General features: G+C 36.8%; 1 protein-coding gene across 2 annotated transcripts; it reads left to right on the top strand.

Annotated features, from left to right (window-relative positions):
• Positions 1–2656: 2656 nt before the first annotated feature.
• Positions 2657–7168, top strand: LOC128781142 (olfactory receptor 56B34). 2 transcript variants are annotated; one of them, XM_053925890.1, is made up of 2 exons: positions 2657–2765; positions 5724–7168. In XM_053925890.1, the coding sequence occupies exon 2, from the start codon at positions 5754–5756 to the stop codon at positions 6717–6719; it is 966 nt and encodes a 321-aa protein (XP_053781865.1). In that variant the 5' UTR covers positions 2657–2765; positions 5724–5753; the 3' UTR covers positions 6720–7168. The 2 variants fall into 2 exon arrangements, with proteins under 2 accessions (XP_053781865.1, XP_053781866.1); XM_053925891.1 differs by lacking the exon at positions 2657–2765 and adding an exon at positions 4633–4678.
• The last annotated feature ends 7969 nt before the right edge of the window (positions 7169–15137 follow it).

Here is a 15137-nt window from a genome sequence, read left to right as displayed (position 1 = left end):
CGTTGAGCAGATTCACCCTTCCTTTCAGCAAGTTCACTGGTGAAAACTATCACAGAAAACAGACTTTCTCAGAGCACATGACATTGTATCAGAGATGGTAATTTTCGGTATTTATAGATTTTTCTGAAATACCATGTGATTTCAGCTGTAGAGAATAAACCTACCTGAGAAATGCTTGCCAGTGTTCTTCCTTTGGATATCTATATCACTTCTCCCCATAGAATTTTCTACACTGTCCTGAACTGTGGGGGGGGCTCCACTTGCAGGGCCCACCTCTCCCGGCCACCATGGATGAGAATAAGTCTACCAAGACAGGATCTGCTTGAGGAGGAAAGGTTGCCAATCTCTCAAAGGAGAAGGGCCAAGAGCCTTTTCCTCAATGGGCTTTTATTGGGTTCAGTTTGCACAGGAATACAGGTGAAGCTCATCAATCATTGTCAGGCAGTAAGTGTCAAACGATAGATAACAAACAAAGAACTCTGAGGGCTTATTCTGAGTCAGGGTCAGATACCTAAAGGGCTATAAAACTTTGGGAAACAAACTCATTTCATGCTTGGACCATTATCAGAAAATTGAAGGCATTCTTAGCAAAGCAGGTTTCACAGGGTTTTATGTATTCCTTCTTAGGCCTGATCATCCTGGGGAATCCACCCTTTCCAGCACAAGACTGCACTGCCCTCTCTCATTGTTTCAGGCTTAAGTCAGGCAGGGGAAGTAAGGCAGCCAAGAGATTAGGAGACTTCTTGTAGACAGAATGAGGACTGAGGTTATGTCAAAGCCAAGGGGCAAGTGTCCAACACTCCCTTTTTCTATAGCCCCCCCAAGTCCTTCCCTGAGGGCCTCTTCGTGACTATGCCTGGCTTAGGTCATCCCTCCCTTAAGGAATCTTACCCGTCATTGGCTAACTGGTCAAGCTCAGGGCCAAGCAGGGTGAAGTAAAAGTGGGCAGAGGTGGTGCCCCTGCCAGGGAGATAGGCCTTGTCTCCTTAATGGCTTATGGTCCCAATGTCTCTCACTCAACCTTAGCCATGGGGGTTTACAGCTTCTGAAAGCAGGCAGGGCAGTTCCCAACACTGAACAACACATTATTATTCCCAATCCTTCTTGGTTGTGACTTCACACTTTTATCAACATATAATGTTTTGTTACCCAACTTAAGAATGTAAGTTACTACAGTTCAAACAGAACTGCTTTCTTGCCAACCATGTTCTTTGACAGTCAAGAAGAAAATTTCCCAAATGTTCTCACAAATCAGTGACTTTCCTTGACTATCCTTGACAATAATTTTGACTTAATATATCTTAATTTTAGTAAGCTGAAGCTCACCTTGCATCATCTCACATTAACTTAATATTCAGTTTAACAAAATTTACCAACTTAATATTCTGTTTAACAAAATTGCTAAAACATCAAGTATATTAGCTCTGGCAAAAATAATGCATTTTACATATTTATCAAAATGTACAAAGTATTCTATTTCCAAAAATTATTATTAATAGGACTTTCATTTTTATTTTAATTTTTTTGAAATTAGCTCTCAAAACATCTCCCACTTACATTTATGTTGCTTAAAAAGTGACACCAGAAATTCTAATAGCAAACATTACTAGAAACACAATAACATTCAAGAGAGAAGGGCAAAAAAATCATTGGATATGAATACCAGCATCACATTTTGAAATTAGTCTAGACTTCTCCACAACTCAATCTCCTCAATGTTTATTCACCTATTTGATAAATGTTCATTAAATTACTGCTACATACTCACATCTAGCCTTGGCGCTGTGAACAAAAATGACAAAAGAGCATGCTCTCAGGGAGCTTACATTTTACTATGAGAGAAAGAAAAAAAACAAATAAGTGACTTCATAATGTGGTGTGTCATGATATGTGCCATGGCAATAAATAAAACAGAGCATGATGGAGTGAAGTGCTGCTCTATTAAATCAAACGATCAGAGGATGCATCTTTCATTCAAGAGCATTTAATCAGAATACAACTTCAATATTACTTTTTTATGCTATTAAATTAACACTAAAAATAAAATATATAAACACATAAAAGGCAAGTGGTTCCAGAAGGAGAAACTGATAGACAGGGACCAATATGGAGAGGACCCAGGTAAAATTAACTTCTAAAAAACATCTATTATTTTTGGCAATTTGAGGTCATTAGCAATTTCTATGTGATGTTGAGACAAAAATTAAATTGCAGAGCAATAAGATGTATGTAGAGAGTGAGGATGAAGAAGCAACATAAAGGGTTGCTCCCAACATTCGTGAAGCAAGAAATAGATAAAAGCAAACTTTTTCTCTCCCTTTCAATCTTTATAAAGCATATGGAGTGAAGATATATGTTGAGATAGGGAGACTTCAAAATCTTCCTATGAGGAGAGGCACTATTCATCAAATAAGGCTGAATTCCTCCCTCAAGATGCTGGAGCAGCCCATCTGGTGGGCTCACCTGGGACTAAAACTCAACGGATCTGCTCCCAGGTATACTTAGCTAATCCCTAAGAGCATTTAGGTACTATCCCCACTCCATGAAAAAAATACCCCGGAGGATGCTTGGAACAGATCAAGGAGGGCCCAAAGAGCAGCACAGCGGGCATATCAGGAATCTCTTTCATAGAGAACCCCAGACTCCTGGGGTGGCAAGCTAGGAGAGGAACAAAAAACTGAACTCAGGCAGCTGACTCCAGGAGAGCAGAAGCATCTACAAAATGCATTGCAGCCTGAGAGCCCCTTCAAACCCCTCCTAAAGTAGTAAGTGAACCAGGCAATGAACTGCATCTTGAGAGGTGAAGAGGTGGATGTGTCCCATGTTCCCGAGATTCTGTCCAGATTTCTGAGTTTGATTATAGGGCTTATATTTGGCTTCCACAGTTGACTTTCTTAGTTGACCTTTATGACCTTTCTTCTCTAGGGCTCTTCACTTTATCAGGGACTAAAACCTGTGATTAGGAGACAGGACAGAAATGAGGCTGATTTTTAAGATTGTCAGTGAATAAATAATAAGCCAAAGGATCTAAAATAATAAATTCTAGAACAATACAATAAAAAATAAATAAAATAAAAAATTAAAAAATAACAAAATAAAATAATAAATTCTATATCCAAGACTCTCAGAACAAAAAGCAACTGCAAACAAGACTGCTTTATTACATCTGGGCAGGAAAAAAGATATTTAAAAAGGCAGCATATTTAATGTAACTTGTAGTTGAAATCCCATTTAATTCAACCCCCAAATAAAAAATGTTTGCCATCATACTTATTTTATATTGATAATACAAAAAATCCCATGTTTGCTGAAAATATTAACCATCATAACACGAACAGAACAGAGGTACAAAATTTTAATGAAATTTTATTTAGGACTGAAAAAAAGGAATAGGGGGTCCACATTTACAAACCAGAAACTTAATAGTATAAATCTGTCCACTTTTTTTCAAATTTAATCTACAAATATAACACATTCCCAATCAAAATGTAAGTTTAAAACTCAACTTAGAAATTCTAAGATTAATATAAAAAATAAACACATAAAAGTCGATTTAAAATTAAAGGGAATAATTAAAGGAATAAAAATATAAAAATCTATTAATTTCCTTATAAATATTAAAACTTGTTAGTTTGATATCAACACAAAATTAATCAGAAGGAAATAGAAACGGTAGATTGCCCAAAAATAAAATGTATTTACATAAAAATTCACTGTGTGACCCAAAAAAAGCATAATAATCATTTGGGGAGATATATAGGAGCCATTGTTTAATTATTTGAAATAAATTCATTTACATACCTCTCATGAACAGCAAAATTAATTACGTGAAAATAAATTGTGTCACAAAACCAACAAGTCCACCATTAAAAATAAAAGTCATATGTAAGTGAATATTCACCCAAATTTTGAGTAAAGAATGATTTTTAATATCTCCTGTTTGGATAATGGAATGCTTGGAGAGTTCGATGATGGCTAAACAGATTCTTCCCCAGAATGATGCAAATACAGACAAAAATTTCCCATGTCAATTTAGGAAGTTTACAGACTTCCACAGAGACCATTCATAAATTCTTGGTTAGAGTTCCATTTAAGCTTAAAAGATAGAAAGCACATAAAAGAAAAATAATGTAAGTATGATTTTTAAAGGTAAAACATATATCCAAAATTATATAGCAGCATCATATAAATAAAACAAAATTTGGGGAAAATGTTATAAAACTATATGATAACACTTAGTAACTGTTGAAAATATAGGGTATAAAAACTTAAAATATATCTAAAAGAGTTTCCCAATGAATTGCACTATGTTACAAAAAGCACAGAATGAGGAATTCTACTGATTCCTAAACATTTGACAGACTAAGGTATTTTTCACAAATAAAGGTAACAAAGAGAATTCTCAGATATTGAAGGATTCCAAAAGTAAAAAGTCCACATATATATATTTTTGCCCATAGACACTTTATGATTCAAATACTTGAAAATGTTCTACAATAATTCAAGAATGAACAAAATCAAGAATGGAAGAATGGGAAAAAAAAAGAAAAAAGTATTAAAGAGCCAAGAATGAGCCTAGAAATTACTTAAGCAAAAAAAGCTAAATGTCTGTGATAAATGCCTGCTGTATTTTCAACCTATACCACACAAAAATCTGGAAGTGGTCGGAAGTTCGTGGGTAATTTTTTTCCTTGTATATTTTATTAATAAAATTAACCATTTATAATTTAGCTTCCAGTATAGCTTTATGATTACTTTTATAATCAGAAGAGGGAGTACATGATATTCTGAAAGGGAACTGGGTTTTTTTTGGCTATTTTATGGAAAGAGTGCTGGTATTAATGCAAAAGATTAAAATTTTGCTGAAGACTTCTCAACTTTTTAGTGTTTTCAATGTGATTCTAATCTAGACAAATCATTCACCTCTGTATGTCAATAATGTCAATAATACCTGTTTGGTGAACATTAAGTGAGATTAGTTTGGGCAGAAACCATTTCCCTACCACAGGCACTTTTTAAAAGAACAGTGTGCCCAGGGTTGTCACTGTGGCTACTTATTGTCTTCCTGAAGATACTCATCAGTGGGAAAAGTTTCTCTGCTCTCTAACTTTGCCTCTTGAAAATTTGGGTTTTTTATAAGATACACGTTTTCTGCTTTGTGTTTGTGTTCCCCACACATTAAAAAAAATCTACCCAGAATGTCAAAAAAGCCAATAAATCTTCACTTTTATTCTCCTAAAATTTTTATCATAAAAACTATTTTATCTTTTCTGTTGTTCTTTTTATTTTTAATGAATTTATTGGAGTGGCATTGGTTAATAAAATTATATCGGTTTCAAATGTACAATTCTATAATACATCAACTGTACACTGTACTGTGTGTTCACTACCCAAAGTCAGGTCTCCTTCCATCACTATTTATCCCCCTTTACTCTCTTTTACCTTCCCCCATCCCCCATTCCCTGTGGTAATCACCATACTGTTATCTGTGTCCATGAGTTTGATTGTTCATTATTTTGATTTTAGTGTGATTTTTTTTTGCTTAATCCCTTTATCTTTTTCTGTTGTTCTTCTCTGAATTTTTCTTAAAGGTTTCAAGTAAGTGGAGGACACATTGCGTTAAAACGACTGACTTGTTATGGATGAATCTTATACCTCTGAGACAAATGCTGACCCTCAGCTGAGCAAACCAACATCTATTTTTGTTTCCCCTTAATTTTCAGGTAGATGCTGAGAAGAAGACATCACACGAGATGGACACCACCCTGAGTATAATCAATAGTTCAAGGTTTCAAGTGTCTGAGTTCATCCTGATGGGGCTCCCAGGCATTCACGAGTGGCAGCACTGGCTCTCCCTGCCCCTGGCTCTGATCTACACATTAGCTCTTGGTGCCAATCTGCTCATCTTGATCACCATCCAACGTGAGCCTTCTCTCCACCAGCCCATGTACCATTTCCTTGGTATCCTGGCTGTAGTGGACATTGGCCTGGCCACCACCATCATGCCCAAGATCCTGGCCATCTTCTGGTTTGATGCCAAAGTCATCAGCTTTCCTCAGTGTTTTGCTCAGATTTATGCTATCAACTCTTTTATGTGCATGGAGTCAGGCATTTTTCTCTGCATGGCTGTGGATAGATATGTAGCCATTTGCTATCCCCTTCAGTACTCCTCCATAGTCACTGAGGTTTTTGTGATCAAAGTCACAGTATCTATGATGCTCAGAAATGTTCTGTTGACCATTCCACTGCCTATATTGGCTGCCCAGCGACACTACTGCTCCAGAAATGAGATTGATAATTGCCTGTGCTCTAACTTGAGCGTCATCAGTCTTGCCTGTGATGACATTACTATTAATAGGTTTTATCAGTTGGCCTTGGCCTGGGTTGTGGTTGGGGGTGATATGGGTTTGGTCTTTACATCTTATGCTTTGATTATTCGCTCAGTGATGAGGTTGAACTCTTCTGAAGCAATATCTAAGGCCCTGAATACCTGCAGCTCCCATCTTATCCTCATTCTCTTTTTCTACACAGCCATTGTTGTGGTATCTGTCACCCATCTGGCTAGAGGAAGGTTTCCCTTTATCCCTGTTCTCCTCAATGTGATGCACAGTGTCATTCCTCCGGCCTTGAACCCTATGGTGTATGCTCTTAGGACCCGGGAGCTGAGAGTGGACTTCCAGAGGCTGCTGGGTTTGGATGAGAATGTATCCAGGAAGTGAGCCAACTTTAAATGATGGAATTCTATAATTGGTATTACAGACAAAGCACAGGACTCAGAGTACACCAGCCTGGGGTTAAAATTTCATGTCTTTTACTTGCTAGGAATGTTGAGTCAGATTAATTCATCTATGTTGTATAGCATACTTGCAAGGCAGTGTTGTAAATTCATCTAATTGCCATAATAGCTTTATGAAACAACTACAGTTGTTACTTACACATTTTGCACATGAGGCAAGAAAGTTGAGAAACTTGACCAAAGTCAAGTGGGAGGAAGTTGCAGAGTGAGATTAGAAACCAACCAGTCAGGCTCCAGAGTCTCTGCTCTTAACCCTTTCTCTCTATTTCAACTCACTACTAAATTTTAAAAATGTCAATTAAGATGACAATTAAAAGAAATTATATCTAAGTGAAGTTATATATCACTTCTCAATTAATACAAAAAATTCATTTAAAATTGCCAGTGATTTTCCTGTCTGATGATAAATACAGCAGATTTAAAATCCTTAGAAAGAATCACTCCAGAGGATACTCTTAGTTATATAAACGAGGAATTTGACAGGAATTGTTTTTGTCACTTTACAAACTCTTTGCCTATTTATGTGTTAATTTGCATTCAACACTAAGGAGAATATTTCAACTACTTTTTTTTACTTTCAACATTACTTGAATTTCTCTAATAACTTAAGAAAATTCCAATGAGGTCTTATGATTTATTGGCACTATAAAGAACATCAAAATTCTCTGAAGTGGAACTTTCCCTGTAAGAGAAACAACGTAAGTGGATAAGAAAAAGAGAAGTAGGTAAAATTTTTTTTTTAACTTATTTCAATGCCAAAGTATAGATCAGCAAAGGTGAAATGTTGGCTCCAGGATGTGTAGATTAGTTTAAGAGGCTCTCCTGACCCAAACACATGACATTATGGCAAACTTTGGGAAGAAAAGCCTAAGTGTGCCAATGAACTAGGAAGCCCAACAGTGAGGGCCATCAAAATTTATGGAAATGAATCATCTTTCCTTTGGCAGAATAAGTTAAATAGCAAAGGCTCTATTACATCTATCGATAATGCAGAACTGTACCATGTGCTTTCATCTTTTTTAACAAGGATCCCAGGTACCAAGAACAGAAACATTGGCAGGTGATAAAGATTAGTGCATTAGTGGATGGGTCGAGTAGCCTGTTCCCCTTTCTATATGCTCTTTGGATAAAGTCCCCAAGACTCTTTGGCATTTCAAGGGGAAAAAAATAAGTCCTAAAAGAAAGGTACTGGATTTTTTTCTATTCTGGCCATTGAAGAGATTGGATATCCGATTCTGCTAATGTCAGAGTATAATTCAGACAAAGCCTCCCAGTAAGACATGTAAAAATGATAGACAAAACAGCTTTATTTTTTCATGTTTTTATTTTTAAGTATATTTTATTGATTATGCTATTACAGTTGTCCCATTTTTTCTCCCCTTTATCCCCCTCTGCCATGTATCCCGCTCCCTCCAGCATCCACCACCCTTATTTCATGTCCATGGGTCATATATATGAGTTCTTTGGCTTCTCCATTTCTTATACTATTCTTAACCTCCTCCTGTCTAGTTTGTACCTACCAATTTCAGCTCTAAATATGTATGAAGAGACTGGAAAAGTAACAAATTTGTAAAAAATTATGTGGATAAAATCTGAGTGCCAAAAAAAAAAAAAAACCCACACTCAGAGAGACTTTCAGCTTCAATGTGTAAAGAACTTAGAAGTTAGCCCTATCCTTACATCAAGAAAAGGCAGAAAAAGGTGAAAATCAACCACTTTTCTTAGACCCATCAGAGAACTGAGATCACAGGGCTAACTGACATCCTGGAGTCACAGAAATATCCTTCCCCTGGGTGAGATATGGCTCTAGTAATGTGAAAATAAGCTTCCTCCTCCCACTACAAAACCCAGCAACACTAACATATTCAATAATAATAAATAAATAAGTGACATGATGCAAAACAAATGGAGAGCCGTTGAGGAAACAGAAGAAAATTGGGGAAACTCCAAAGATGCAAGACAACTGTGATGGAATTATGGAAGACTAGAAACCCAAAAGGAGCAGGGAAAAGGACTGTTACAAAACAATGTAGATTCACACTGAGGAATGTCTATTACTGAGAAGCAGAGGGCTGTTAGAAAACCAGCCTGGTGATTAATGGATAGTCAAGCATGTCTAGCCTCCTGAACACACACTCTTGGACCAAGACGTGGGCTAAATGTCAAGCAATATCTGCAGTTATTCCCAGAATATTGGAGACTGGGTCAGAAAGAAGGGCAGTGACCCCCATGGCTATAAACAACAATGACCTATGAGGCATGGCAAACAAGCTTCAACCATAAATCAAGCTATTCGTACCTCACATTTACCCTACAACAGGTTGCATCAAACAAATACAGCAGCATCCCAATATTGCCTACGACAAAAGAAATCAACAAACCAATCTCCAAAATGGCTTGATCTAAGACAGGTTTCTTTCTGACTATAGGCTGCTGGGCTCTTTTTTCTTATAACATTTGCTTAAGAAAACTTACAATCGTAAATTCTTTCTCTGCCCCTTTGAGTGCATATGAATCATCTTCTAACCTTTTTCCAGTTATACAACCCAGGAAATGTCTTTGTCAAGGACCTGGGAACTGTCTCCTGAAATTCAAACATTGAAGGAGATACCCCATCTCTCAGTCTCTGTGGAGAGTAGGAGCCTAACTTCCCTGGGCGCCAATTAGCAAATGCAGATGGCTTCATCACAGACAAACATGTGCAATCTCAGGAATAACTCAATGTGCTTGACACATCTCATTGATCAACCTCCCACTAAATCCTTCAGGACTTTTCCACTAGCTCACGCATTGCATATGACACCTTACCTCAGCCCAGTCCAGACTTTTGTTTTAGCAGAACTGGGTATCCAGACTTGGTCTGTGTTCTCTTCCCCATTTCTGACAATAGTATCAGAATAAAGTCATCTTCCATTTGCTCATTCAGTTTAATACAATTTTTCATTAACACTAAAAACAACCATCTATTTTTAAAGGACACATGGACCACACCAAGGGGGATGGTGGAAGCAAGGGAGGGACGTGGGTTTGGCTGGGGTAGGGGGGAGTGGTGGGGAGAAAATGCAGACCACTGTAATTGAACAACAATAAAGTAATTCATTAAAAAAAGAAGAAGACAAAGAGTGGCACTGAAGTTAATAAGCACAACTCACACCCAAAGAGGTAGAATAAATTCTAAAAGCTCTTCTTAAGGTAACCCTCTCTATGCCAGCTCTCTACTTCATGATGTCAAAGTCACTCTCCTCTCAGGTCTAGAGGTGATGACAAATACCATTATTCACCCTAGGCAACTGCACTATCACTTTAGATCTCTTACTGACCATATCCTTGTAAATAGGTTCTTCGTAAGTAATTTTTCTCAAATTATTCTAATTTGAGAAATAACTCATGTTGGCAAGTATGTAGAGAAAGGGAACTCTTGTGCAATGTTGGTGGAAATGGAAATTGGTGTAGCCACTGTGAAAAACAGCATGGAAGTTCCTCACAAAAATTAAAAATAGAACTACCATGTGACCAAGTGATTCCACTTCCAAGTATTTATCCAAAGAAACCAAAACACTCATTTGAAAAGATATATGTACCCCCATGTTCATTGCAGGATTATTTATAATGGCTAAGAAATGAAAACAACCTAAGTGTCTATCAGAAGATGAATGGATATAGAAAATGTGAGAATATATATATGATGGAATACTATTCAACCATTAAAAACAATGAAACTTTGCCATTTATGACAATACAGATGGGCCTTGAGGGCATTGTGCTAAGCAAAGTAAGTCAGACAGATGAAAACAAATACCATATGATCTCACTTATATGTGGATTTCCCAAAGGCATGTTTATGGATACAGAGAACAGATTGGTGGTTGTCAGTGGCAGGGGCAAGAGTGGAAATAAGGAAGCCAAAAGGTACAACTTTCCAGTTATAAAATAAATAAGTCATGGGATGTACTGTACAGCACAGTGACTATAATTAAGAATACAGTTGATCCTTGGACAACACAGTATTTGAACTGGTCAGGTTCACAGTTTTGAACTGGCTTTTTTTTCAATAAATATACAGTGTGTTCCCTGTATCACCAGGTTTCCCATCCACAGACTCAACCAACTGTGGATAAAAAATAATAATTTTTATCCACAGATGGAATTTTCCAGATACAGAGGGTTGACCATATCTATCATTTTATTTCATCTTTGATAAGACACTTGAGCAGCCACAGGGTTTTGGTAGGAGAAGAAGAGTTCTAGAACCATTCCCCATGGATAGTAAAGGATGACTATAGTTAAATTTCAGGGGAGACAAAAAATTACACACAGACATTCAACTTCACAGAAGTTGGCACCCTTAACCCCACATCATTCTATGCTCAACTGTACTGTATTTTGCATATTTGAATGGTGCTGAGAGAGGGTAACTCTCAATAGTTGTCGTCACATACAAAAAATAATGTGTAACTATGTGTGGTGGTTGAGGGATGTTTACTAGACTTATTGTGGTGATCATTTTGCAATATGTACAAATATTGAATCATTATGTTGTGCACCTGAAACCAATAGAACATTACTTGTCAATTATACTTCAATAAAAAGAACTTGTTAAATTATTCTAATCTGAATGGGCCACCTGTTCCCTATTGGTACTCCAGCTACTGCAATGTTCATTCGGTTAGGTAGTATGGAAGTCATTAGCAAGAGCAGTTTCAACATCCTCATAAAACCAATCTTCAGAGGGCCATAGATTAAAAAGGTGAGGACGTAAAGATAACATTGAAAGATAACTCTTACAAGAGGATGGGTCAGTGAAAAGCAGAGACTGAGGATATAGGAGTGAAACTGGGAAGAGCTGTGGCAAGACTTAGGCAGAATTATGTGGAGTACAGGGAGTTTTAGAAGTTGACAGTCCTTGGAATCCTGATATATTGAGGTACATTGTTAACACAGAGAGGAAGACTGGTGATGTAAGAAAAAAGTAGATAGTTGTGCCATATCGCTTGATTTCAACATAAACATATTCCAGCACCACTGATATATTAGGAAACAATTTGAGCACAACTGAATTTCACATTTGCTCTAGTGTACTTTTGTGCACTAGAAACACTGATTGAATGCAGAAAACTGCACCAAGCTCAACACAAGCTGCACAGGAATACACACACCCACTCTCCAGACACCAATCAGCTACCTTCCTTCTCTTCACAACTTGCACTATGGTTTCAGATGGAGCTCCTTCTACCACTGCAAAATAATTCACAAGCTGCAACTCCTCTGTGTTTCCACAGAAAACTACTATCTTCTTTAAAGTGTTATATGCATTGAAGTATTTGTCTTTTTCTTAACCATTTAACATTGTAAAACTCTGCTACTGTTTATACTAGTTTTCTATCCTTTTTCATGTGTCACTGACGAACTTATTGAATGCTGTGCTCCTAACACCATTTTTCCATAAATCCTGTGGTTTTACATGTGGGATGTTGCATAGCATGGCGACTTTTAAGAACTCATGTGTCACATAACAGAACTCACTATACTTGCTAGAGTGAGTGGGGAAGAAATCAAGCTTAGACAGAAGGGAGAACATACCTTCACCCAGTGTTTTAACCTGGCAGAGCTGTCCAACTGGTGGGCCACCCCTGGGGCTAGGTGTGATTAGGACTGTCCCCAGAAGGGACTAAGACAAGCCTCCAAAGTCACTGGGGACCTTTCCTGCTGGAGTGAGACAACAACCTGCCCTAGAGGTAGTTGGATGAGAGAGAGGATTGACATGGGATGGGCCCAGGGAGGGTCAGACCTCAACCAGGTCATTTCACAGATGTGATTTATTACCAAAAACCCAGGAGAGGTAAGGAGACAGCTAGATCTGCTTTTAGCAACCAAAGGCCTAACACACATAGCAAAAGCCAGGAGAAGAAAAGCATCCCAGAAGGAAGCATCAGCCTCGTGTCTCCTCCCATAGTAGTAAGTAAACCAGCCAACATCGCGGACACTGGGGAGAATCAGTGGAGGCAGTCCACCTCCTTGGATTCTGTCCGTTCTATGAATCTGGCACACTATCTGTGGATTTCTCAACCTGCCTTTCTTCACTTTCCATCAGACTCTCTTCACCTGTGCAGGGGCTAAGAGCTGTATCTGGGAAAGAGGCCAAAGACATGAGGCTGAGCTCTGATATGGCCACATTGGAAAACATGGGGCTCTCCAGCTAAAGAAATATGTGGAGAAACCCTCTTGGCTCTCACAGTGTCAGCCACACAGGAGGCTCTTACTAAAAATTTTGTGACTAAATGACCAAACTAAGTGGTTTGTGCATGATGAATTATAAAGCAAAGATTCCAAAATGAAAGGATGTTATGAATCATGAAGTTCAATTCTTTCACGATTTAGAACTCTTATAGTTTATAAAATACATTGTTAATGGTTTACTTGTAAAACACAAAAGCCAACAACATTCTTCATGTGAAATTTAATAGACTTGTATTAAATCTACCAACATAGAAATTAAATGACTGTTATGATTATTGTTTCATATTGTTCTCATTAAAATAAAATACATAAATAAGAGATATAATATCTAGAAAAGAGTTTCAAATTGTCATTTTTACAACATTATGAGGTCATACTAGATATTCAGAAAAAAATGAACTAAAAAATAATTGTAACTGACAATAAAATACTAAAGTGAATCCAAAGTAAAATAACAGAAATCAGCAGGTTCTCTAGGTACTAGAAACATTTAATTAGAAATTTTACTCTGGAAAAAATTCCACTCAAAAAACTTCAAATATAGTAAAAAAAGAAATAGTGAGGAATGTTGACACACATAAATTATGTTGTTTAGTGACACATATAAGAGAAAATTTAAGTAATGGAAGAGATACATCAAATTGCAGAATAAAAAGGAAAAATATTTTAAGATATTATTTGTATAAATTAATTTTTATATTTCATAAGACCACAATTAAATTGAGATATTTTGGAAATTAACAAAAATAGTTAAGATGATCTTGGCAGTCTAAATGTTAGTAAAAGCTTTAAAATTTAAAGTGTAAAATATTAAGTGGATAATAGATCTCTTGTGTAGTAAATCCCTTAAAAATCTAGAAATGTTTTACTCACTACAGTACTCTCATCACAATGCTCAGACAGAAAAATGATGAATTAGGGCTGGTGCATATAAGAACTTACTATATATGAAAGGAAGCATGAACAGTCAAGAGAAAAAGAAACTAACACTATTATTTTATTATTTATTTAAAAAAACAATACAAATACATTCTCCCTTCTATAGACCAAAGATAAACGAGTTACATTTCTGTAATTAACGATTACAACATAAAAAAGTAATGAGAAATGAATATTAATTAAAATTCCAAGTTGAAGATGATTTTCTAATTCATTGAGTCTATTGCCCATTTGTTCTTTCCAAAGAAATCACTTGAAAATGTTCTACACCATGCAAGATTTTTTTAATTCTCACCTGAAGATATGTTTATTGATTTCTTAGAAATAGAAAGGGAGAGAGAGAGGGAAAAAATATCATTGGAGAGCGGAACATCAGTTGCCTCTCATACAAATCCAGACCAGGGATCAAACCACAGCCTCGGTATGTGTCCTCACCGGGCATGGAACCCACACTCTTTTGGTGTACGGGGACAAAGCTTCAACAAACTGAGCCAGGGCAGCATGCAAGATTTGAATCCAAGTAGAGACTTCACAAATGGAGAAGGACTGTTATGAAAGAATCCTTCTGTCACCAAGCCCTTATTATATGAAATGTTAAAGGGACTCATCTAAGAAAAAGAAGATCAAAAATGCAAACAGTAAAATGACAACAAACTGAAAACTATCAACAACTGAACCTAAAAAAAAAACAAAAACAAAAACAAACTAAGCAAACAGTGAGAACAGGAACAAATTCACAGAAATAGGGATCACATGAAAGGTTATCAGCGGTGGGGGGGGGGCAGGGATAATGGGGGAAAAGGTACAGGGAATAAGAAGCATAAATGGTAGGTATAAAATAGACAGGGGGAGGTTAAGAACAGTATGGGAAGTGGAGAAGCCCAAGAACTATATGCATGACCCATGACAATGAACTAAGGTGAGGGAGTGAGGTCAGGGGGTGGGGTATAGCGTGGAGGGTAATAAAGGGGAGAAAAAATTGGGACAACTGTAATAGCATAATCAATAAAGTATATTTTTAAAAAAGAAAAGATACATGGTGAACATTGGTTTCACCTATGTATAAATATCTAAATATGTAAATGTCAAAATCTCCATGGCAATTATGGGAATTAAATCTAACACATGCTAAAATTCTTTTTAAAAAATACAGTATTATGTATTT

This window comes from Desmodus rotundus, chromosome 5, assembly GCF_022682495.2.
Source record: "Desmodus rotundus isolate HL8 chromosome 5, HLdesRot8A.1, whole genome shotgun sequence".
Classification (NCBI taxonomy): Eukaryota; Metazoa; Chordata; class Mammalia; order Chiroptera; family Phyllostomidae; genus Desmodus; species Desmodus rotundus.
This window is presented reverse-complemented; position numbering and strand designations above follow the sequence as displayed.

Excerpts from the sequence above, each read along its gene's own strand:
- LOC128781142 (XM_053925890.1), top strand. The coding sequence starts at position 5,754 with ATGGACACCACCCTGAGTATAATCAATAGTTCAAGGTTTCAAGTGTCT.